This window comes from Colius striatus, chromosome 4, assembly GCF_028858725.1.
Source record: "Colius striatus isolate bColStr4 chromosome 4, bColStr4.1.hap1, whole genome shotgun sequence".
In the NCBI taxonomy this organism is placed as follows: Eukaryota; Metazoa; Chordata; class Aves; order Coliiformes; family Coliidae; genus Colius; species Colius striatus.
The window spans coordinates 79,338,857-79,358,289 of NC_084762.1; the positions used below are offsets into that span (position 1 = coordinate 79,338,857).

At 40.1% G+C, this 19,433-nt stretch overlaps 1 protein-coding gene across 5 annotated transcripts; it reads left to right on the forward strand.

Moving 5' to 3' along the window:
• The first annotated feature begins 1,002 nt into the window (after positions 1–1,002).
• EBAG9 (estrogen receptor binding site associated antigen 9) lies at positions 1,003–19,433 on the forward strand. 5 transcript variants are annotated; one of them, XM_061995101.1, is made up of 9 exons: positions 1,003–1,155; positions 6,740–6,853; positions 7,536–7,711; positions 8,621–8,718; positions 12,756–12,834; positions 13,043–13,201; positions 14,019–14,126; positions 15,129–15,220; positions 18,897–19,433. In XM_061995101.1, exons 4-9 carry the CDS (start codon positions 8,636–8,638, stop codon positions 19,015–19,017), a joined length of 642 nt encoding a protein of 213 aa, XP_061851085.1. In that variant the 5' UTR covers positions 1,003–1,155; positions 6,740–6,853; positions 7,536–7,711; positions 8,621–8,635; the 3' UTR covers positions 19,018–19,433. The 5 variants fall into 5 exon arrangements, with proteins under 5 accessions (XP_061851085.1, XP_061851087.1, XP_061851086.1 ...); XM_061995103.1 differs by lacking the exon at positions 7,536–7,711; XM_061995102.1 differs by lacking the exon at positions 6,740–6,853.

The following is a 19,433-nucleotide window of genomic DNA, read 5'->3' on the forward strand; positions in this document are numbered from 1 at the left end:
TTGTCTGGTGAGGCCTCTGCTCTGCTGCCAGCCATATATATCATGATTGGCTCCTTCTCCCTTCAGTGCCTGCTTCCTGATGAAAAGTTGGGGAAATCCAGTTACAGTGTGTGTCAGAGCATGGGATGAGGGAAACGAAGATACCAATGCCTCCCCAGAAGAGCCATCCATCTCCTCACTGCCTAAACCAACAATAAACAGCAGCTGTCAGTTTAGCTCTACTAGCAAGACAGCAAGTCTTTCATGGAAGATATTTACAGAGTGCTGAACGAACTGGGTGGTATGGTTTGGAGTTGAAGGGACTTTGCAGTGCCTTTTTAGAAGCTGACAGAGCCTCCCTTTACCTCACTTACTGAGTCAGTGGAATGTAATGCAACTGGAGGTATACCGAGAGCTCTGGAAAATCATGCATTACATTTCTTCAGCTTTTCCACCTTCTCTTTTTCTGTGCCTCTGCAGTGAACAAACACACTGTATCCAGAAGCCAGTCAGTTGAGGCACACACATGCCTTTTGAAGCATCTGGGTGAACAAAGACACTGGCAACACCCACTGCCAGCTGAGGCTACATCCCGTCAAAAGTCACTGCCGCAATTTCTTTTCTTGTAGCTTCCAAATTCACAGCTCAGCATCTATCCAACCACACGCGAACACCTTTACAAGCACACCCCGATGACCAACGCTTCTTTTCTGACAGTTCCCCAGGTGACAGAGACCCGGCCCGAGCTGCCTGTGGCCGGGCGCATTGTGGGCCGCAGCAGGGGAGAAGTGTAGGAGCGAGCCAAGGCAGCTGGCAGTACAGGCCACGGGGCACGGTGCCTGCTGGCGCGGCACGGAGGCCACGTCGCCCCAGGCGAGCCCAGCCCACCCCCGGCACCTCAGCGGCCGTTGTCTCGTCGGCCCGAGAGCGAGGGGCGGGAGGCGCGGGCCCAGGCGCGGGAGGCGGTTGGCGGCGGGAGGGGAAGAGGCGCGGCCGGAAGGGGCGGGCCCGTCTCCCGGGTGACAGGAGGCCGAGATGGCGGCGCGGGAGGCGGCGGCCCAGCGGCACGCGCCTGGCTTTGAATGAGGCGCGGCGCGCGCGGGCGGAGCGTGCGGGAGCGGCCGCCTGGGCCCCGGGCGCCCCGCGCTCCCCGGAGAGCCCTTATCCCTGCGGCAGGTGAGCCAGGAGCGGTGGTGGCTGCCGCCGGCTGCTCACTTCCGCCTCGGCGCGGCTTCGCCCCGGCCTTGGTGCCGTCGCGCCGCGGGGCAGGCCCTCGCGATTGTCCCTCGAGAACGCCCCGGCCCCGCTGCCTTCCATGCTCGGGACGCCGGGGCTCAGGGCCGTTGTAGCTGCCCGCGCCTCGGCGAGCCCGCCCGGCCGTCCCTGAGAGCGTGGGGCCCACGGCAGCCCGCTGCCTCTGCCCGGCTGGTCCCAGCTTTTTCTGGGGCAGAGAGAGAGGAAATTTCACGGGCGGGGAACGACATGAAGTGAGTGCCGAGTGGATAGGCAGCGCCTGGGCGCTGGGAGGTTCGGTGGGGAGCACGGCCTGTCAGAGCTGATGGGGTTTGAGCTTTCTAGGTAGTCCTAGGAACTCTGTGGGAGTGCACTGCACTGTTACCTGATTACCTAATCTGACGTTTTTCTTTTTTCATGCTGACTGATAAATTACATAAAAGTTAACACGAAAGTTGCTTACCACACTTTTAAAGACTTGAGAATCTCTAACAAGTCACAGAAAGTTGACATAAGTCACAGTGCTGCCATCTGACTTAAGTGCTGTCTCTAATAATATCCGAGCCTGGGCTGTTGTCTAGATTAGTGGGGCGTTATTTCATGGTCATGAATTCACAGTGCAAATGCCTCACTTGCACGTTTCATGAAAAGTAGTGTAGCTTGCTGCTTTATAGTCCTTCTGAATACCTGGAAATATGGATGTGCCCTGGAGAGATTTCTTTAAGCCATTTTGCACAGCATGTCTTGTAGTGTATCTTGATTGTAAATAGCAGGTGCTTGTCGAAACAGCAGGTGTTGCAAGATGATTTTGTGGTAGTAACAATGAAGGTGCATTAATTTGTCCTCTCCCGCTTTCCACGTAGATACAGATAACCCAAGTCCAGGATGAATAATAAGGACTGGAATAGAACTGATGTGTCTTGAACTCTGGTTCTGTGTCTGAAAACTTCTCCAGCCTTGTGAAGTGAGAATTAGTGCGTTATGTCAGAGTCTTCTTGCAAGTGTGAACAAAGTTGTAATGTCATGAGGCAATCAATCTTTGTGTTCCATATGCTGGCTTTCAGAAGGCAATAGCAATTACAGATTAAGGAATTGTCATAGAATGACTGTGACTAGTGAGTGGACATAAACTTTCTGTTTTAACTAATCTTGCCTTGAAAAAGAGAACTTAATTCAGAACAGAAAGATTCAGGAGTTCACATGAACAAGATGGTTCGGTTTCTTGGAGAGGAAGGGGTGAGATGTAGTATTAATACAGAAGTTCTATCACTCTAAGAGTAGCACATGTAAAAAATTGAAACTCCCTATGTTGTATAACAGAGCGTTGGGTGTGTAGGAATAATTTAGAGATCACCAGCTTGCATCAATTTTTACGACCCAGATACCTGTATTTAGAGGAGATGCCTGCTAATATTTTGTTTGGATTTTGCTCTTCTTTAATGTCACAGTAACATGGCTTCAAGATTCAGTCATGCTTCAATTTATCCATTTATCAAACTCTGTGCTAAAGACCTGGTAAGGTTTTTTTTTCTCTCTTCCCATAATGTTCCCAACATTGTGTTTCTCTATAAAGTGATTTAAAACCAAACACAAAAATCAACCAGGAAAAGGGAATGGACCCTGATTAGGCTACAGAATTGTAGTTGCTTTCTTTGTAGTGCAGGCGACGGTAGTTATGTTTTTCAGTACCAGCCTCAGTGCTATTCCTGAGTCATTTCCCTTTTCAAGATGCAGAATATCTTTGTACATCTTGTAATGTACATCATTTTGAGGAGAGTTTGCATGCTTGAAAAATAAACATTTTTAGCTGTATCTGCTAATCTTCTTAAAATCCTGTCTTTTTGTAAACTGACTTGGGCATCTTCAGGTAGATGTGTCCATGCTGCTCTTGTAAAATTTCATACAAAATGAACTTTTAAGAAATCCTATCTCTGCCATTGAAACTTCAGACCAATTGTATGGTACTTGCTAAGTACTATCTAAATCAGCTGTTTGAGTGAAAACGTGCTGATTTAGTGGTACTTTTGTGGAGTTTTGGTGCTTACACATGTAAGCACTCAAGGCCGTGTTAGTTTTTTGTACTAGCAATGGACTTCTCATTTTGCTTTTGGAGGGAGAGACTTTGTTTTGTGGCTTTTCAGTTTCAGACAAGTTATTTTTAGTCTTGGTTTAGACATGATCCTTTGGCTATTTAACAAGCTGTGTCTAATGTAAGTTAAAGTCACTGTTTCCAAGGTGTCTTCATATATTCATTTCAAAGTCCCAGATGAGCTGGTATGAAGGAAAATATAATGAATTAACAAAGCATTGGTAATTCAAGGCAGAAATTCCATTTCAAGGCTGGTAATACCTACAGAAAGCGACACATTACAGACCAGTCAGCATTGTAGAGGAACAGAGGAAAGCTGGATAGGTACTTTGTAACATCAATGCTTTGACATCTATTTCATTGACAGTTAAGAATTCACTACACTAGGAGAAAAAAGTCTCTAAGCCAATTTTAGTGTCACAAACTGACTTTATTTTAGAATCAGCTCTTTGTCTTTTGAAATGCTGTTTAAGTGGTATTTGTGTGTGCGGTTAGGTATGAAAGAGAAAGTGCTCCTCAGGATGACAGTATGCTCATTGTGTATGGTGATGGCCAGTGAGAGTCTTGCTTATCAAAACTTAGCTGGGTCTCTCATTGGCTATGTGCAGCGCAAACTGTTTGCTGGCTAGTGTCAGTAAAGTCAGAGGTGCCAGGAGTTCTAGTGACGCAACTGCTGCAAACTGAAAGCAATGTAAAAATGCACAGAAGAACCTCATGAGGTTCAACAAGGACAAATGCAGAGTCCTGCATCTGGGAAGGAACAACCCCATGCACCAGTACAGGCTGGGAGTCGAACTGCTGAAGAGCAGCTCTGCAGAGAGAGACCTGGGAGTCCTGATTGATAATAAACTAAATATGAGCCAGCAATGTGCCCTCGTGGCCAAGAAGGTGAATGGCATTCTGGGATGCATGTGGCCAGCAGGTCAAGGGAGGTTCTTCTCCCTCTCTACTCTGCCCTGGTGAGGCCTCATCTGGAGTCCTGTGTCCAGTTCTGGGCTCCTCAGCTCAAGAGGGACAGGGAAGTGCTGGAGAGAGTCCAGCGCAGGGCCACGAAGATGATCAGGGGAATGGAACATCTTTCATATGAGGAAAGGCTGCAGGAACTGGGGCTGTTTAGTCTGGAGGAGACTGAGGGGAGATTTTATTAACATTTATAAATATCTAAAGGGTGGGTGTCAGGAGGTTGGGACATCCCCCTTTTCAACAGTAGCTAGCAACAGGACAAAGGGTAATGGGATGAAGCTGGAACACAAAAAGCACAGAGGCGTTGTGGAGTCTCTTTCCTTGGAGGTCTTCAAGACCCACCTGGACATGTTCCTATGCGACGTGATCTAGGTGAACCTGCTTCTGCAGGGGAGTTGGACTAGATGATCTCTGAAGGTCCCTTCCAACCCCTACCATTCTATGATTCCAGTTCAATAAATTTCTGAACTTTCCCTCTCGCTGCCGTATTTTTTTTTTATGGATCCATAAAATATTTTGGGGAATAAGTTGCCTTGTTCTTCTGACTTGGCTCTAGTGTGTTTAATATCTTGCTGCTGCTGTGTTTTAATCCTTTCTGTTCTCATCTTTCATGTTAGCAGCTGCTGTGACTTTACCAGTGAAAGGCAGTATGTGCTATGCAAGTCAAACTCCAGCTAAATTTAGTGGCTGTTACAAAATTGTTACATTGACTTCTAGAATTAAATTAATTAGGATTTATGGTCTGATTTATTTGCTTTTTTATTGATGTTGCAAGGGGACTTGAAAGTGCATTTGACGGTAAGTCTGATAAATGTCACACGTTAAAAGCAATCTCCATAATGGGAGCAGAAAAGCTCTATCCTGTTTTACAAATAGGAAGCTGAGGCATGAGGTATGATACGATTAGGCTGACAGACAACTCTGTCAGATTTGTTAAGTTCTAGACCAGTATTTCACTTGTGCCTCCATCTGTCGAAATGTCCTAGGATTGCTGCAGAGGCACTGCCACTTAGTATTGTATCTCTCTGCTATCCTGTGTCATAGTCAGCTGCTGATGTAATCGAGTTCCTTTTAGGATTGATTATCAAGGAAAGGCTTAAGAGAAGAAAAAGAAGAAAGAAGATTGTGGCCCTGCGATTTAGCTTTGCACTGATCAGTACTTGTTCATGAGATAAGGAAGATACATCTCAATGATTCTTTCCAGTGTTTGAGAGAGATTGAGAAAAGAATGAACACTTTGTCTTAATTAACAAGTTTAGTGTAATGACATTAACTGAATTAAATTTGCAGTGAACTTGGGAAATATTGAGATTGCATTTGTATTCATGCAACTGCTTCAGAGTATAAAGTTATTTACCTTTGAGAATTTAATTTGTTCACTTAGAAAAACCACACAAACAAAAGGCACCAAACAAAACTCAAAACCTTAAACTTGTGTTTTAGAGTAGTGCTGTCTTTAGAGCAACAATACAAATACTTCAAGTACTGTTTTAGACACTGGGGAGAATGCTTGGCTTGTCCTCATCTTGAGACAATAATTGGTTCATGATTCTAGTTTGAACAGCTATTAGCATATTGCTAAAATTAATGCATATATATTGCTTCATATCTTAATTAGGAGTATAAAAGCTAGATACACTGATGAAAGCACTTTTTAAAGGTGAATGACTGCTAATACTACTGTGACTATCTGATAGCATATTATTGCCAAAACTCTAGTTGTGCGTCTCACAATTCGTAGTGTGCAGAGCTTAACTTAACTGAGAGCCTACAGTCAGAGCAGTCTTGAAGGACCTAGCACTGCCACAACTGAAGTGGAATGCAGCTTTAACACAAATACGTGATTGTTCGTGTGTGTCATTGTAACTCTGAAATTTTTGCATGACAAACATAAAGCAGAGAGGGACAAATTATCTGATTGTTACAGGGAATGATGAGAACTATTGAACCCTGCCAAACAGACATACTGGTGATATTGGAAATGCAGTCGCTCATGTATAGCAATGACCTGGGAAAAATGGATTAATTTGGAAAAAGGGATTAACTTCTGGTGGCTAATTCATGTCCGTAGTGGTCTTCACAAGACTGCAAGCCAGACTTTTGTGGCTTCTGATTTTTGTGTTGTTTAGCTTGGTGTTGAGAAGTCAATCCGGTGTACAAATTGATATGTTAAAAAAATAGAGATGAGTTGAAAAATTGGGGTGTTACATATATGTACACGTATATACATGTAACTGACGCACTTGAACATTGGTTTTAGTTTTGCACTCATGTCATAAACTTCCCAGTCCTTTGAACTTAGGCACAAATAATGGTTGCTTCCTAAAACAACCTTTTCAATTAATAGCTCGTTTTTAATTTAGAATCTGTTTGGACTGTCCAGTGTGGCAGTTCAGTAAGCTTAACAGGGGGTAAAATGGCTTTATTATTTCTAACACTGAGTACTTTTCTACTCCTTCCCTCCTGTCCCCCAAGCTGACAGAAGAGTTCTGATAGAGAAGAGTGGAGTGAGCTTCTAAACAAGCTTCCTTTCAGAAAAGAAGTACCTTTTTTCTCATTTCAGCAGGTCACCCGCTCCTCAAATACCAGGTAGATGGTTTCTAGCTGCCTCTTTTAAAAGTAACAGTTTCTTACACCAATTCAGTGTTAGTTTGCAATAACTTCTACTTGTAGAATAGAGAACTAACTTCCACTATTTCTGAATCCTTCAAATTCTCGACTGATACAAAATTGCTTACTCCAGAAGTTAAGTAAATGCTTGAGCACAATACAAATTAATCTTGTCTTTAATACTGAAAGCAAAATTTGTTGAATGATGTCTGCTGTTCTTGTGTCTTTGTAGGAAGTTTGACTGTTTCCACTTCCTGTTACTTGAAGAGCCCCTTTAATACCCACTCTTGTATAAGGCTCTCTACATTTTTAAGTCTCCTATGTAATAAGATTAAGACAATGCTTGTGTTGAGATAGAAGTGAAATGTGTCCTGTAAGACCTTTCTCCTGAGGTACAGCTTGGTAGTGTGGTTTGTAATTTGGTGGTTACTTACTGACTTAAGCCTTCCATTCTCCAGTAAAAGGACCTGTTTGTTTAATAGCCACCCTGTATGATTTTTTTCACTAGCAGAAATTCCTTATCTGGACTGTATGTGAAGCAATATTTCCAGTACTATATTTCTACAGTGATTAGTTACATTGTCTAGCATATGAGCACAAATAAATCTGAGCTCCATGAAGCTCATAAATCCCATTATGTACTTTTTAATAAAATCCTCAGGGCAGTACTGGAGCAGCCTACCTAATGATCCACCTTCCTGACTCTTCCTAACTTAAAGCCCGGAATATAGAAAGTGATTTAAATACCGTAGCATGTTTGAAATCAAGCTGTCCTTCTATGGAATACACATGGCATAAGGAAAATGTCACAGGGCTGCCTTCTCTTCTCACCAGGAGGTATGTTAAATTTGCAACAAAAAATGTTGTTTCAGGTGTAGATGTATATAATGAAAAGCTATTTGTGAAGCCTAACCTCTTAGTCTTTACTCTGAAACTTTCACCTGTACAAGAGAGGAAAGGGTTCCTGGAATTACAGTAGATTATTTTTATTCAGTCTGTACCTTTTTGAGGTGATCTGTTGGAATAGTGTGATATACTCAGTATATATTCTCTAGATTATCAAATTGACACAGAATAATAGCTGCTAATCTTAAGTGTCTTCAGCCAAAAATGAACTTTTTCTTGGCTGGCATGATATTGTCTGGCATAGAAATAATAGATAGATACAGGGATTAACTGGAGGTGTAGTGCATACAGGATGAATAATCTGTCTTTACTGATGATTTTTCAGTGACACTAGTTCTAAAATAAACAATATTCTCATGATACATTTCCATCAAAATGGAAACTAAATTTAAAGGGCCAATTTTAGGGTTTGACTTAATGTTGAAACTTATGATTTGTAAATGGAAGACTTGCTCAAGCTAGTGTGAGCTGCTTACTGATGATTATTCTGTTCTCCTGTTGCTAGAGTTCAATGCTGTTGTTATTGTCTAAAATATCATCTCTACAGACACTGCAATTGATTGCCTACACTTCATCTTTAAAAGTATCATACTTGTGATTTACCTACATTTATGTGCCTCTTTCCTTAAAGGCCATGTGCATTAGGTACTCGTATTATTTCCATGAGTAAAATGCCCTGATAGTAGACAGGTACTGTCTTTGTTCCAGGTACCTCCTCTCTTTTCTTCCATTAATATGGTTTCACAGAATGTTCCTTGCTTATCAGCAACTAAGGAAATTGACTTTAAGAACTACATGAAGATGTATAATCCTCTGCATCTAACTTTTTTTCTTTTGCAGGAAGGGTTTCTCACCATGGCCATAACACAATTTCGACTCTTTAAAATCTGTACTTGCCTGGCAGCAGTCCTTTCTTTCATTAAAAAGTTAATATGCAGGTAAACATGTCTTATTTAATTTGGTTAACTTTTCTTTTGAATTACAGGTTCTTGCACTTCTTTCCTTCCCTCAGTTCTGATTTTTCTAATTGCAAAACAGTCAAGACAGATAAAAACTAAGTCAAATTCATTCTTTAATCAGCATATTCCTTCAGAGTTCAAAAGTATTGTAGTGCAGTTGTGAGGATATTTTGTATTATGATATCTCTATTAAATATTTTCTGAACAGCTAAGACAGGGTTTTAAAAATTGCCTTTTCAAACTATCCTTTATAAAACTTTAAGAATTGTTCTCTGTATTTCCTAGAAGTGCTTGACAAGTGATACTTTAGTTAAGAGATTCAGTTATAAATGCTTCTTGACAAAGCAGGATGAGAATCACAATTGCCTGAGATTTGAGAGCCATCTGTCTATTGAAGGTTATTTCAAAAGTTTGGAAGACAGTGATAAAGTGAATGCAGCAGTGCATTAAAAAAAAGAAGCATTAAAAAAAAAAGTTATGGTTGTATAATAGCAGTTCAGTAGTACAGCAGCAGAGTATCTGAGGTACATCTTGTCAGCACTGTGCTGTCATGTGAACTACTGTTGCTTCTTGCCACTCTTGCAGAATGTTGTTTTACATAAACAAATAGCAGTCTAGAGAAATACATTCACCTTCTATGTATAATGACTGTTATTTTGACAGCAAAGTTAATAGAGATATAGAATGCATGGTAGACACAACTGTTTATTTCCTATTTACCTTTACTTAACTCCAAGAATAAAAGGAAGCTCTCAAATGGTTGGTAAATTCAGTACGGAGCTAGTGAAGCTTTGAAAAGGTACATTTTAGTGTGGCGTACAACTGTATAGATGTCAACCTCAGTTCTGTGATTTGAATTCTAAATTAAATTAAGAATACTTGCTCTTGAAGTTCTAAAAGAACTCAAAAACACCAACTTGATGATAGCTTCTATATTGTGTGAACACTTGATGATAGCTTCTATATTATGTGAACATTTCATCTTTTTAAGTATTAAGATAACTTTTATAAGCAGGTAATTGTTTAGTAGGAGTAATGACAGTATTTCCCTCTGTATTTCAATTTCTGAATGAACAACCGAGGAACTGCTTGTGAGTAAAAATTAGGAGAACTTTTTGTCTGTGAGTAACAATTGAAAGTATGAAAATTTCAAGTCTTTTACATAAACAAATCAGTGAATCAAATTAGTTAAATTTGTTGACTGCAGATCTTTCTCTTGTTTAGTGTCAGCTGCAAAGCATAGCTTGATAAATTTTGTTTTCCTGTAATGCATCTCTGCATATGAGTATGCGTGATAACCAGCAAATGTGGTTTAAATAAATGTGCATTTTAATTTCATGGATATGAGCTAGTATTTGCTTAGCTTATATAGCCTACATTAGTTTTTCATTTAAACAAGAGATGGTATACTTTTCTACTAAGTGTAAAGTTTATCCCATCAGTAAGTATTTGTTTTGAGAAACAACAGCCTGCCTGAATCTGCTGTTTCCAGGAAATAAAAAGGTATAAAAAGAGATGAAGCTTCTCTCTGTTTAAAATCTCCAGTAATCTTCTCCAGCTGAGAAATCTGGATGCTGCTAATTAGTAAGGAGAAGCAAAACCAAGAATTCTTGAGGCATTTGGCATTCAGAGCAGTGATTAATATCTGTCTAATGATGGTTGTGAAGCACTGATTCCTATAAGCATTTTGTTCCCTTTGTAGAAAAAGTGGAGATATGTAGCTTTCACTTGTGCTGCCCTATGTTGCATAGTCTTTCCCATGGTGTATGACAGAAGTTATTTCCTCCCACCTTCACCCTTGTCAGTGTAATAATTTTGGCTAGGTCTTTAGCTTGGAGAAGAAGAAACTGAGGGGTGACCTCATTAATGTTTACAAATATGTAAAGGGTGGGTGTCAGGAGGATGGAGCCAGGCTGTTCTCAGTGATGGCCAATGTTAGGACAAGGGGCAACGGGGATAAGCTGGAACATAAGAGGTTCCAAGGAAATATAAGGAAGAATTTCTTCACTGTGAGGATGATGGAGCACTGGAACAGGCTGCACAGATGGATTGTGGATCCTCCTTCTCTAGAGACATTCAAAACCCACCTGGATGAGTTCCTGTGTGACCTACTCTAGGTGGTCCTGCTCTGTCAGGGAGGTTGGACTAGATGACCTTTCGAGGTCCCTTCCAACCCTTAAGATTCTGTGAGACAGTAGTGTTTGTTATAAGCCACTTGCTGGAGTCTTCAAGATCATATATATGGCTTAGGATATTATTAAAGGTATGTTTGTTGTACAGGTCTGAAGCTTGGATGTTTCCAAGCTTGGGTTTCCTTTAGAGACATCAACTTAAATCTAGTCAGTCAGAACCAGAGGTCTATAATGTGTTTGAGGGAACAGTGTTTTCACCTACTCCTAAAGGTAGGAACTTAAAGGAACAGTTTCTAATTATATAAAACTTGAAAATTGGATGATAGCACCTCATCTTTCTTAAAGAAGAGTCTGTTAGGCTTAAGTAGAAAAGATACATCTAGTCACTCACCAGCATAAAACAGAGGTGACATTACAAGCAATTCAGCTATTCTGAGTTTATTGTAGAACGTTCTGTAACAGTAAAACTAACGAATGTGAACTCCAGATTGTAGTTTCATTGTTTTATTCTCATCAATAATAGTACACAAAACTTAACTTTTTCAAGCTCAGGTCAATTACTTGAGTGTCTTGCTATAGGAGCTTATACTCCCTGTGGGAAACACGAGCGTGAGCCGAAAGTTCATTGTATTGTAACGTTTGACAATGTAGTGAGTGTCAGCTAAAAACATGTTAATTATTGTGATCTTTGAATGATGTCATTAAGCAAATTTCTAGTTAGTTTATTTGCAATGCATTAGTGTTTGTTTTAAATTTAGATTGTATAGGTGCTGAAGCGCTTATGTTGATATATCATTCTGTAAGCAGAAGCATGTGTTGAACAGAAGACTTGCATAATCTTGTACCGTCTCTGTTTAAACTTTGGAGGAAAAAATGCTTTAGAGGGGCTTTCAAATCAAGCAGCTCAGAAAGTGATTTGTTAAGACACGATGCCCAAGACAAGTAGAAAAATCGGGACTCCCAACATCAGAAGAACATGGACCTGTTGGGATAAGTCCAGAGGAGGGCCATGAAGATGATCAGAGGACTGGGTGATCAGATGACTGGGTCACCTCTTCTATGAAGACAGACTGTGAAAGATTTGTGGTTGTTCAGCCTGGAGAAGAGAAGGCTCTAGAGAAACCTTATAGCAGTCTTCAGTACATAAAGGGACCTACAAGAAAGACACAGAGTATTTTTTTTAAGAGCATGTAGCAAAAGGACAAAGGGTAATGGCTTTAAACAGAAAGAGAGTTTAGATTTAGATTACATATTGGGAAGTAATTTTTTGCTATGAGGGTGGTGAAGCATTGAAGAGGTTGCCCAGAGAGAGTGTGGATAGCTCAGCTCTGGGAGTGTTCAAGGCAAGTTTGAATGAGGCTTTGAGCAACTAGGTCTAGTGAGAGGTGTCCCTGCCCATGACAGGGAAGTGAAATAAGATGACCTTTAAGGTCACATCCAACCCAAGCCATTTGATGATTCTATGATTTCTCAGTTTACCATAGAAATGGTTATCTTTCAACAAATATAGATTGTATTGGCTTCAAAAGAACTAAAAAAAAAAAATTAAAGAATTGTATGCAAATAACTGTTATTTTGTCCATTTTCATATTTAAGTCTTAAGAGTTGCTTCTTCTCTGTTTCCACTGCAGTTTGAAAAGTAAATTGCCCTTTGAAATGTGAATTGCACTTCAAAATTCTTATGAACACCACTTTAAATTCATCATGAAATTCCTTTGTTTAGCAGACTTTTGCTGGCAGTAGCTAATACTAAGGTAGTTTAAGCAGTCAATGTTTTAGCCATGACTATTTTCAGTAGTGCTGTTCTCAGACTTCCTTTTTGTTTTTTTTAAACGTAGTGCTCATGTTTTCAGAGCTTGGAGGAATCCTACATTTTTCTTTCAGGTCTGGAAGGGGGAGAAAGTTAAGTGGAGACCAAATAACTTTGCCAACTACAGTGGATTATTCATCTGTTCCTAAACAGGTAATTGCTTAAGTGGTAGGTGATTTAATCACTCAACAGTGTGATTATCTATTATACCAGCCCTACAACAGGATTGGGATATATCTTAGAAAGATAGAATATTGTTATATATGCTATATAATATTAAGTATATATCTTAGCAAGATAAAAAAAAAGACAAGATTTTTCTTGCAGGTAACATTAACTTTTACCATATACTTCTATTCAGCCTGAAGTAGAAGACTGGTCTTCATGGGATGAAGATGCACCTACCAGTGTGAAGATTGAAGGTGGCAATGGTAATGTAGCTGCTCAGCAAAATCCTTTGGAACAAATGGAACCTGATTATTTCAAAGATATGACACCAACTATTAGAAAAACTCAAAAAGTAAGTATTGCACTTTCAACTACACTTCCAAAAGGTTTTCCTTGCTTTAAAATAGGCTGTAAGTAAATTGATGACTTAAAGAAGGTGCTGCTAGTAAAATGAAGCTGTCCTCTTGAAATGAAGATAGGTGCTGATGTGTACTCTAATACATTCAGTTAAAAATACTGACTCTTGGAGATCTTGATGAATGTGATGCTAGTTCATGTTTACATGTTTAATCTTAATGCTATTGGAAACTTAGGAAATTGCATTTCTTTTTTCCACCCAATCCAGAGTCCAATATAAACCCTAAGATCTGAGGTGGAAGCTACTTGTGCTACTGCTTCTCTCTACAATGCCTGGAAATGGATCTTTAGTCAAAAATCATAGTCTGTCCTTGCTAAATAAGGTGGTCTAGTACTTTTTGCTTTCTTGCATTGGTACTGGCCTTTGTACAGACAGTGAAACTGTGAACCTGCCTCTGGAAGCAGCACAGAGACTTACAGTAGACTAAATGAAATAACTGAGTCAATTCCTATCTTGAGGTCAAAATGAGTTAGGGATTCGTGATCTTAGCAACCATGTTAAATTTGCTAATAACCATTTATGGGGAAGCAGTAGTACATGTTTTTTCAGCCAAATCAGTACAGGGCTTTACCAGCTGATGTGATAGTTAATTATATTGCAACTATGGAAACTTAAATTGTCTGCACAAATACATTATTGAAGTAGCTGAGAGAACTCATGTTCCAAAGCAGTATAGCTGTGCAGACAGCATGGTCCTCAAGAATCTGGACTTTGACTTACTACTTTTCATTCCTTTTTTGAATATCTGCAGATAGTTATTAAAAAACGAGAGCCTTTAAATTTTGGAATTCCAGAGGGAAACACAGGATTCTCTAGCAGATTAGCAGCTACACAAGATATTCCTTTTATTCACCAATCTGTAAGTATGCTCTGAGTATTGATCTTGTATTTGAGAGTTAAAAAACTGTTCTACAGAAGGAATAGTCTGCCCAAGGTCAGCACTGTGGCGAGCAAGAGAAATAGTTGTGGAATATTGTAAATTGGTTTAAAATTGAGTATTTGATTCAAAGTAATAAAGTAGTTTGTCTAATTTTAATGAATTTATTCTACTGAGAAACTTAGCAGATCAGTGATGAAAAGGTAAGGTAAACACTTGTATACTTGCAAATCTTCTAAAGCAACAGACTATGCTTTTTTTTTTCTTTGATAAAACACAGTAAGTTCCTAACAGTAGAGTTGAAGGGGTTTTTTTTTTGCCTTTGCAAGCATCTGGGTTACCTTTGCTTTTTTATCTTGTACCCATTTTTAAACCTTTCTGTAGAGATTATATTCTAAGGGTTCTAATTTTTGCTCTTTTAGCTTTTGAAAAAATAGTCAAGTTACCTAACAACATGGCTGTTAAGAGGGAGATGCTCTCTCTTCCTTCCCCTTTGTCTTCTTTAACAGTGCTTCTGCTTCAATTAATATAGTGCATGAAGGGATCTAGGCAGAAAGCAGTACCGAATGATCATATCCCTGCCTTGGACTCTACATAATGAAAATATTTCTGGAAAGGGCGTCTAGTGAGAAAAAGAAGCACTCCAATGATACTGGTACACAAACACATGGATGTATGTGTTGGTTTGTCCATGCAACTTACAGGTTTTGGGTTTTTTACCTACTCATTTAATCGGCCAGATTTATCTTTTCCTTACTTAAAATGTACTCCTGTGCTTCCTTTGTTACCCATGAATCAAATCCAGAAAGCTCTCCAACAGTTAACTGTAAAAAGTCAGTATTAGAGTAGGGGAAAGCATGTAAATGATAAACTGAGAATTACTGTCAATATGTCAAATATTTCTGGATGTCTGAAGCATCAAGCTTAAAAAAATGTTTTATTTCTTTTTTCCATATGCTTAGCGCTTGTCTTCTTTTGTTACAGCCTGAATTAGGAGACTTGGATACTTGGCAAGAAAATACTAATGCCTGGGAAGAAGAGGAAGATGCCGCCTGGCAGGCAGAAGAAGTTCTTAGGTAACTGAAAATAATGTAACACTGTGTAAACTTCTTTACATGTAGAAGAATCAAATACATAGAATCACAGAATGATAGGTGTCGGAAGGGACCTGTAACGATCTAAAGGTTATGAGTGCATAACCAGCTGGCTAGATGAGGGGAGAGCAACAGATGACATCTACCTTGACTTCAGAAAGGCTTTCGACACTGTCTCCCACAACATCCTCATCAGAAAGCTGAGGCAGTGTGACTTGGATGAGTGGCAGTGAGGTGGATCGAGAACTGGCTGAATGACAGAGCCCAGAGGGTGGTGATCAATGGCACAGAGTCGAGTTGGAGGCCTGTGGCCAGTGGAGTTCCACAGGGATCAGTTCTGGGGCCAGTCTTGTTCAGCATCTTCACCTGGATGAGGGGACAGAGTGTACCCTCAGCAAGTTCCTTGATGACACCAAACTGGGAGGACTGGCTGATTCCCCAGAAGGCTGTGCTGCCTTTCAGCGGGAGCTCAACCAGCTTGAGAGTTGGGCAGAGAGGAACCTCATGAGGTTCAACAAGGACAAGTGCAGAGTCCTGAATCTAGGGAAGAACAACCCCATGCACCAGTACAGGCTGGGGATTGACCTGCTGAAGAGCAGCTTTGCAGAGAGAGACCTGGGAGTCCTGGTTGATAATAAACTGAACATGAGCCAGCAATGTGCCCTCATGGCCAAGAAGGCCAATGGCATCCTGGTATGCATCAAGAAGAGTGTGGCCAGCAGGTCAAGGGAGGTTCTTCTCCCTCTCTACTCTGCCCTGGTGAGGCTGATCTGGTGTACTGTGTCCAGTTCTGGGCTCCTCAGCTCAAGAGGGACAGGGAACTTCTGGAGAGAGTCCAGTGCAGGGCCACGAAGATGATCAGGGGAATGGAACATCTTTCATATGAGGAAAGGCTGTGGGAACTGGGGCTGTTTAATCTGGAGGAGACTGAGGAGGGATCTCATTAATATTTACAAATATCTAAAGGGTGGATGTCAGGAGGTTGGGACATCCCTTTTTTCTATTGTATCTAGCAACAGGACAAGGGGTAATGGGGCAAATCTAGAACAAAAAAGTTTTATATCATGGAACGACAAGCTTTGTGATATGAATGATGTGCCTTTGGACTGGTTTTGTTCCAAGGATAGTACCTTTTCCTGTAAAGAATGTCAATAGGCTCAGTAAGGTCTTTAATCTCTAAAGTGCAATCTACTGTGACTTAATCTATGATGCAGCAGACACAGAAAATAAAAGACAATGAACAGCGCTGTTGGCTTGGAACTGAGAAATGAAGCAACTACTTTTGCTAACTGCTGCGGCCCCATTGTACTTTCTTTAACCCTTGCCACATTCCATCACAGGTGTTTTTAAGCCCATGGAAAGAAGTACTCAAACTTTCCAAAGCAGACACTTATATAATTTAGCTACTGAAACCAACCTGGTGTATGCATTTTCAGGTTTATTTCTGGAGTGTAATATTTGTGTAGTACATATTCCCAGGATAATCAAAGGTATATTGTCTGTCAGTTATCAGATTCATGCTGTAGAATCCTGAGTGAGAGACGGCGACATGGTGACGGCGACAGGATTTTCCCACTAACGGAGTTTTTCAAAGTGTCGTCTTATTTGGTTGAAGCCATTCTAAAGATTCCAGCCTGACGTTATTACTATTGAAAGGCTTCAGCTCAAGTGGTTCATTTTCACAGAAGCCCTCCCTGCCCTGCTCGTTGTAGAGGGATGTTTATGCATCTAATTATTCCAAGTAAATAGAAAGAACATAGTCAGAACTGTAACTGTTTGTATACTGCTTGGCCAGCTGTGAATGGCCACCTCAGTACAACTGATTGTTGTGTAAGCTGTAGACCAGCTGTGTGAAGAAAAACCTTTGTTTTCTTTATGACACATCAAATTACAATGTTTTTCTATAACTGAGAAAAGTGCTGGCTGATTTTTAGCAAGATTGATAGACATTACTTTTGGGGTTTGCTGTTTTTCTTGCAGTAGACATCTGTGATGTAATTAACATCTGGCATTTGACATGAAACTTTAAAAGTACAGTACTTGACAGCTCTGGCCCTGTTTTCAACAGACAGTAGTAAAGGAGTGATGTGGAGTCTCAATGATAGAGGACTGCATCTTGGTATGCAAAATGATCTGAAGATTTCAGACTACTAAATGAGGGACAGAGTGTTAATGCTGACTATACTCCAGCATTGTTTTTTCAGAATGAAATGAGTATGGAAAAAGTAAGGCTCTCCCTTAGCTCAGCTGTGTCTGGTACCTTTTGGTGCTCAATTAGTATCAGAAGTATCTTGGGACTGGAATGATTTTTTGCTCTTTTAGCAAAAAATTGCATTAGCATCTCATTGTGTAGTAATGAGATGTTGATCAATCATGCAAAAATGAGCTGCGGCCTGCTAAATAGTAGAAAAGACTGTGGCTTCTTAGGTGGTTTAATGCATCTGTGTAAGAGCTGAGATAAGGATGTACAGTTAGCTAATGCTTCCTGGAATCAAAGCACACTGACAGGCAGTGCCGAGGCTCCTGGTGCCTGAGAACTTCCCGTAGGTCTGGGTTTTATTTTTCCATGACAAACAGCAGAGCAGCTTAATAGAGTGGGAAAACTTCTGGCCATTAGTGATCAATCAAGGGAAACTGAAGCTATTTAATAAGTGCTGTCTCTTTTCGGTGCAATGCAAAGGTAGTATGTCATCTTTGTACCTTAAATGCTAAGCTTTGTGTGTCTGGTTTGGGAATCTAGCAGAGAACATTGTTTTGGGTGCTGGTAAGTTTTAATTCTGTATGTTTTACACAGTTAAGTGGATGTGCTCACGTAATCTGGATACACTGAAAGTTAACTCATTACTGCGCTGTTAATTTGAATTCTTTATTCTCTTTAATAAGCAGTTCTTTATTATGTTTTGGGTTTTTTCTCCCTTAGTTCTGGTCAGCTATGTATTTGTTGAATTTGGAAACCTGCTTCTGTACAGATTCTTTGAGCAAGCAGGTAGCAATGTCTGGGGTTTCATATCAGTGATAAGAGGGGTTTTATATCAGTGATAAGAGATAATGCTAAAAGAACATGAAACTGAAGACTTCAAAATTAATTTTTATTTCCTTAAAGGCTATTGTTTATATTTGTAATGAACAATAGAGTACTACTTGGATCCTGAACACATGAAAGAGTACTGGAAGTTCTCTGATCATGAGGTTGTAGTACTTGCCTTATGAAAAGCATAACTACAGGTGCCTCTGCTGAGGGAAAGTGGGGGAACACAAGTCAGTGTTCTAGACGAGTCAAACTGGTTTGGTCTGAATTTGAAAAGACAGTCGCAAAGCATTAGTTACATTTTGTTTGTTAGGTTTTTTGTTGTCATTTTCGCTAAGTAGCTCTAGGCTTTGTAACTGTTGTACACTCTCACCAGCTCGCGCTGGATCTTTGAGAATTGAGTGGCTGTTATATTGTAAAATAGTTGAACAAATGTTGTTGCTTAAGACTAGATTAATCTGAAAAAATTACTTCAGCACTATGAAACACTAACTGTTCTGAGCCTAACTACAGTAGACTAAAGCTCTGTTTTTATTGGTTATATCTTAAATTCCTGTCAATAAATAGGTTATGACCATGCCGAAAACTGCATTCCTGTTATTTAGCAATTCATGTTTTCTTTAATTACAGACAACAGAAGATAGCAGAAAGGGAAAAACGAGCAGCAGAACAACAACGAAAGAAAATGGAGAAGGAGGCCCAAAGGCTAATGAAAAAAGAACAAAACAAAATTGGTGTAAAACTGTCCTAACAGAAACCAGGCATCAGTGGCAGTGCCAGTGAAAAAGAGAGTTTCAACGCTACAACATACACATTGACATTAATTTCAGTATTTCTAGGACTTCAACACACTGCTTGGTTTCAATACATTCTTCAGGTCATCTTGGAAGCCAGGATTCTCCCAAAATGTCTTGAACTAAAAGTAGGGTGGTCCTTAAAGAAGTAAAAACCCACAGAAAACCATGCCTTGATGGAATGATGTTTCCTGCAATAGTTGTATTCCAGCACTCTTCCTTGCAGCAAAAGTGATTGAGTGAGGATGTTGATTGAAAGACACTTTTAATGAACAGCTCAAGCCTATAGAAAAGAATGTAAATATTCAGTGGTGAGAAATCTACTGTATTGTCTGTGCTTACCTGAAACATGTAATTAAACAGTTTTAAAGAA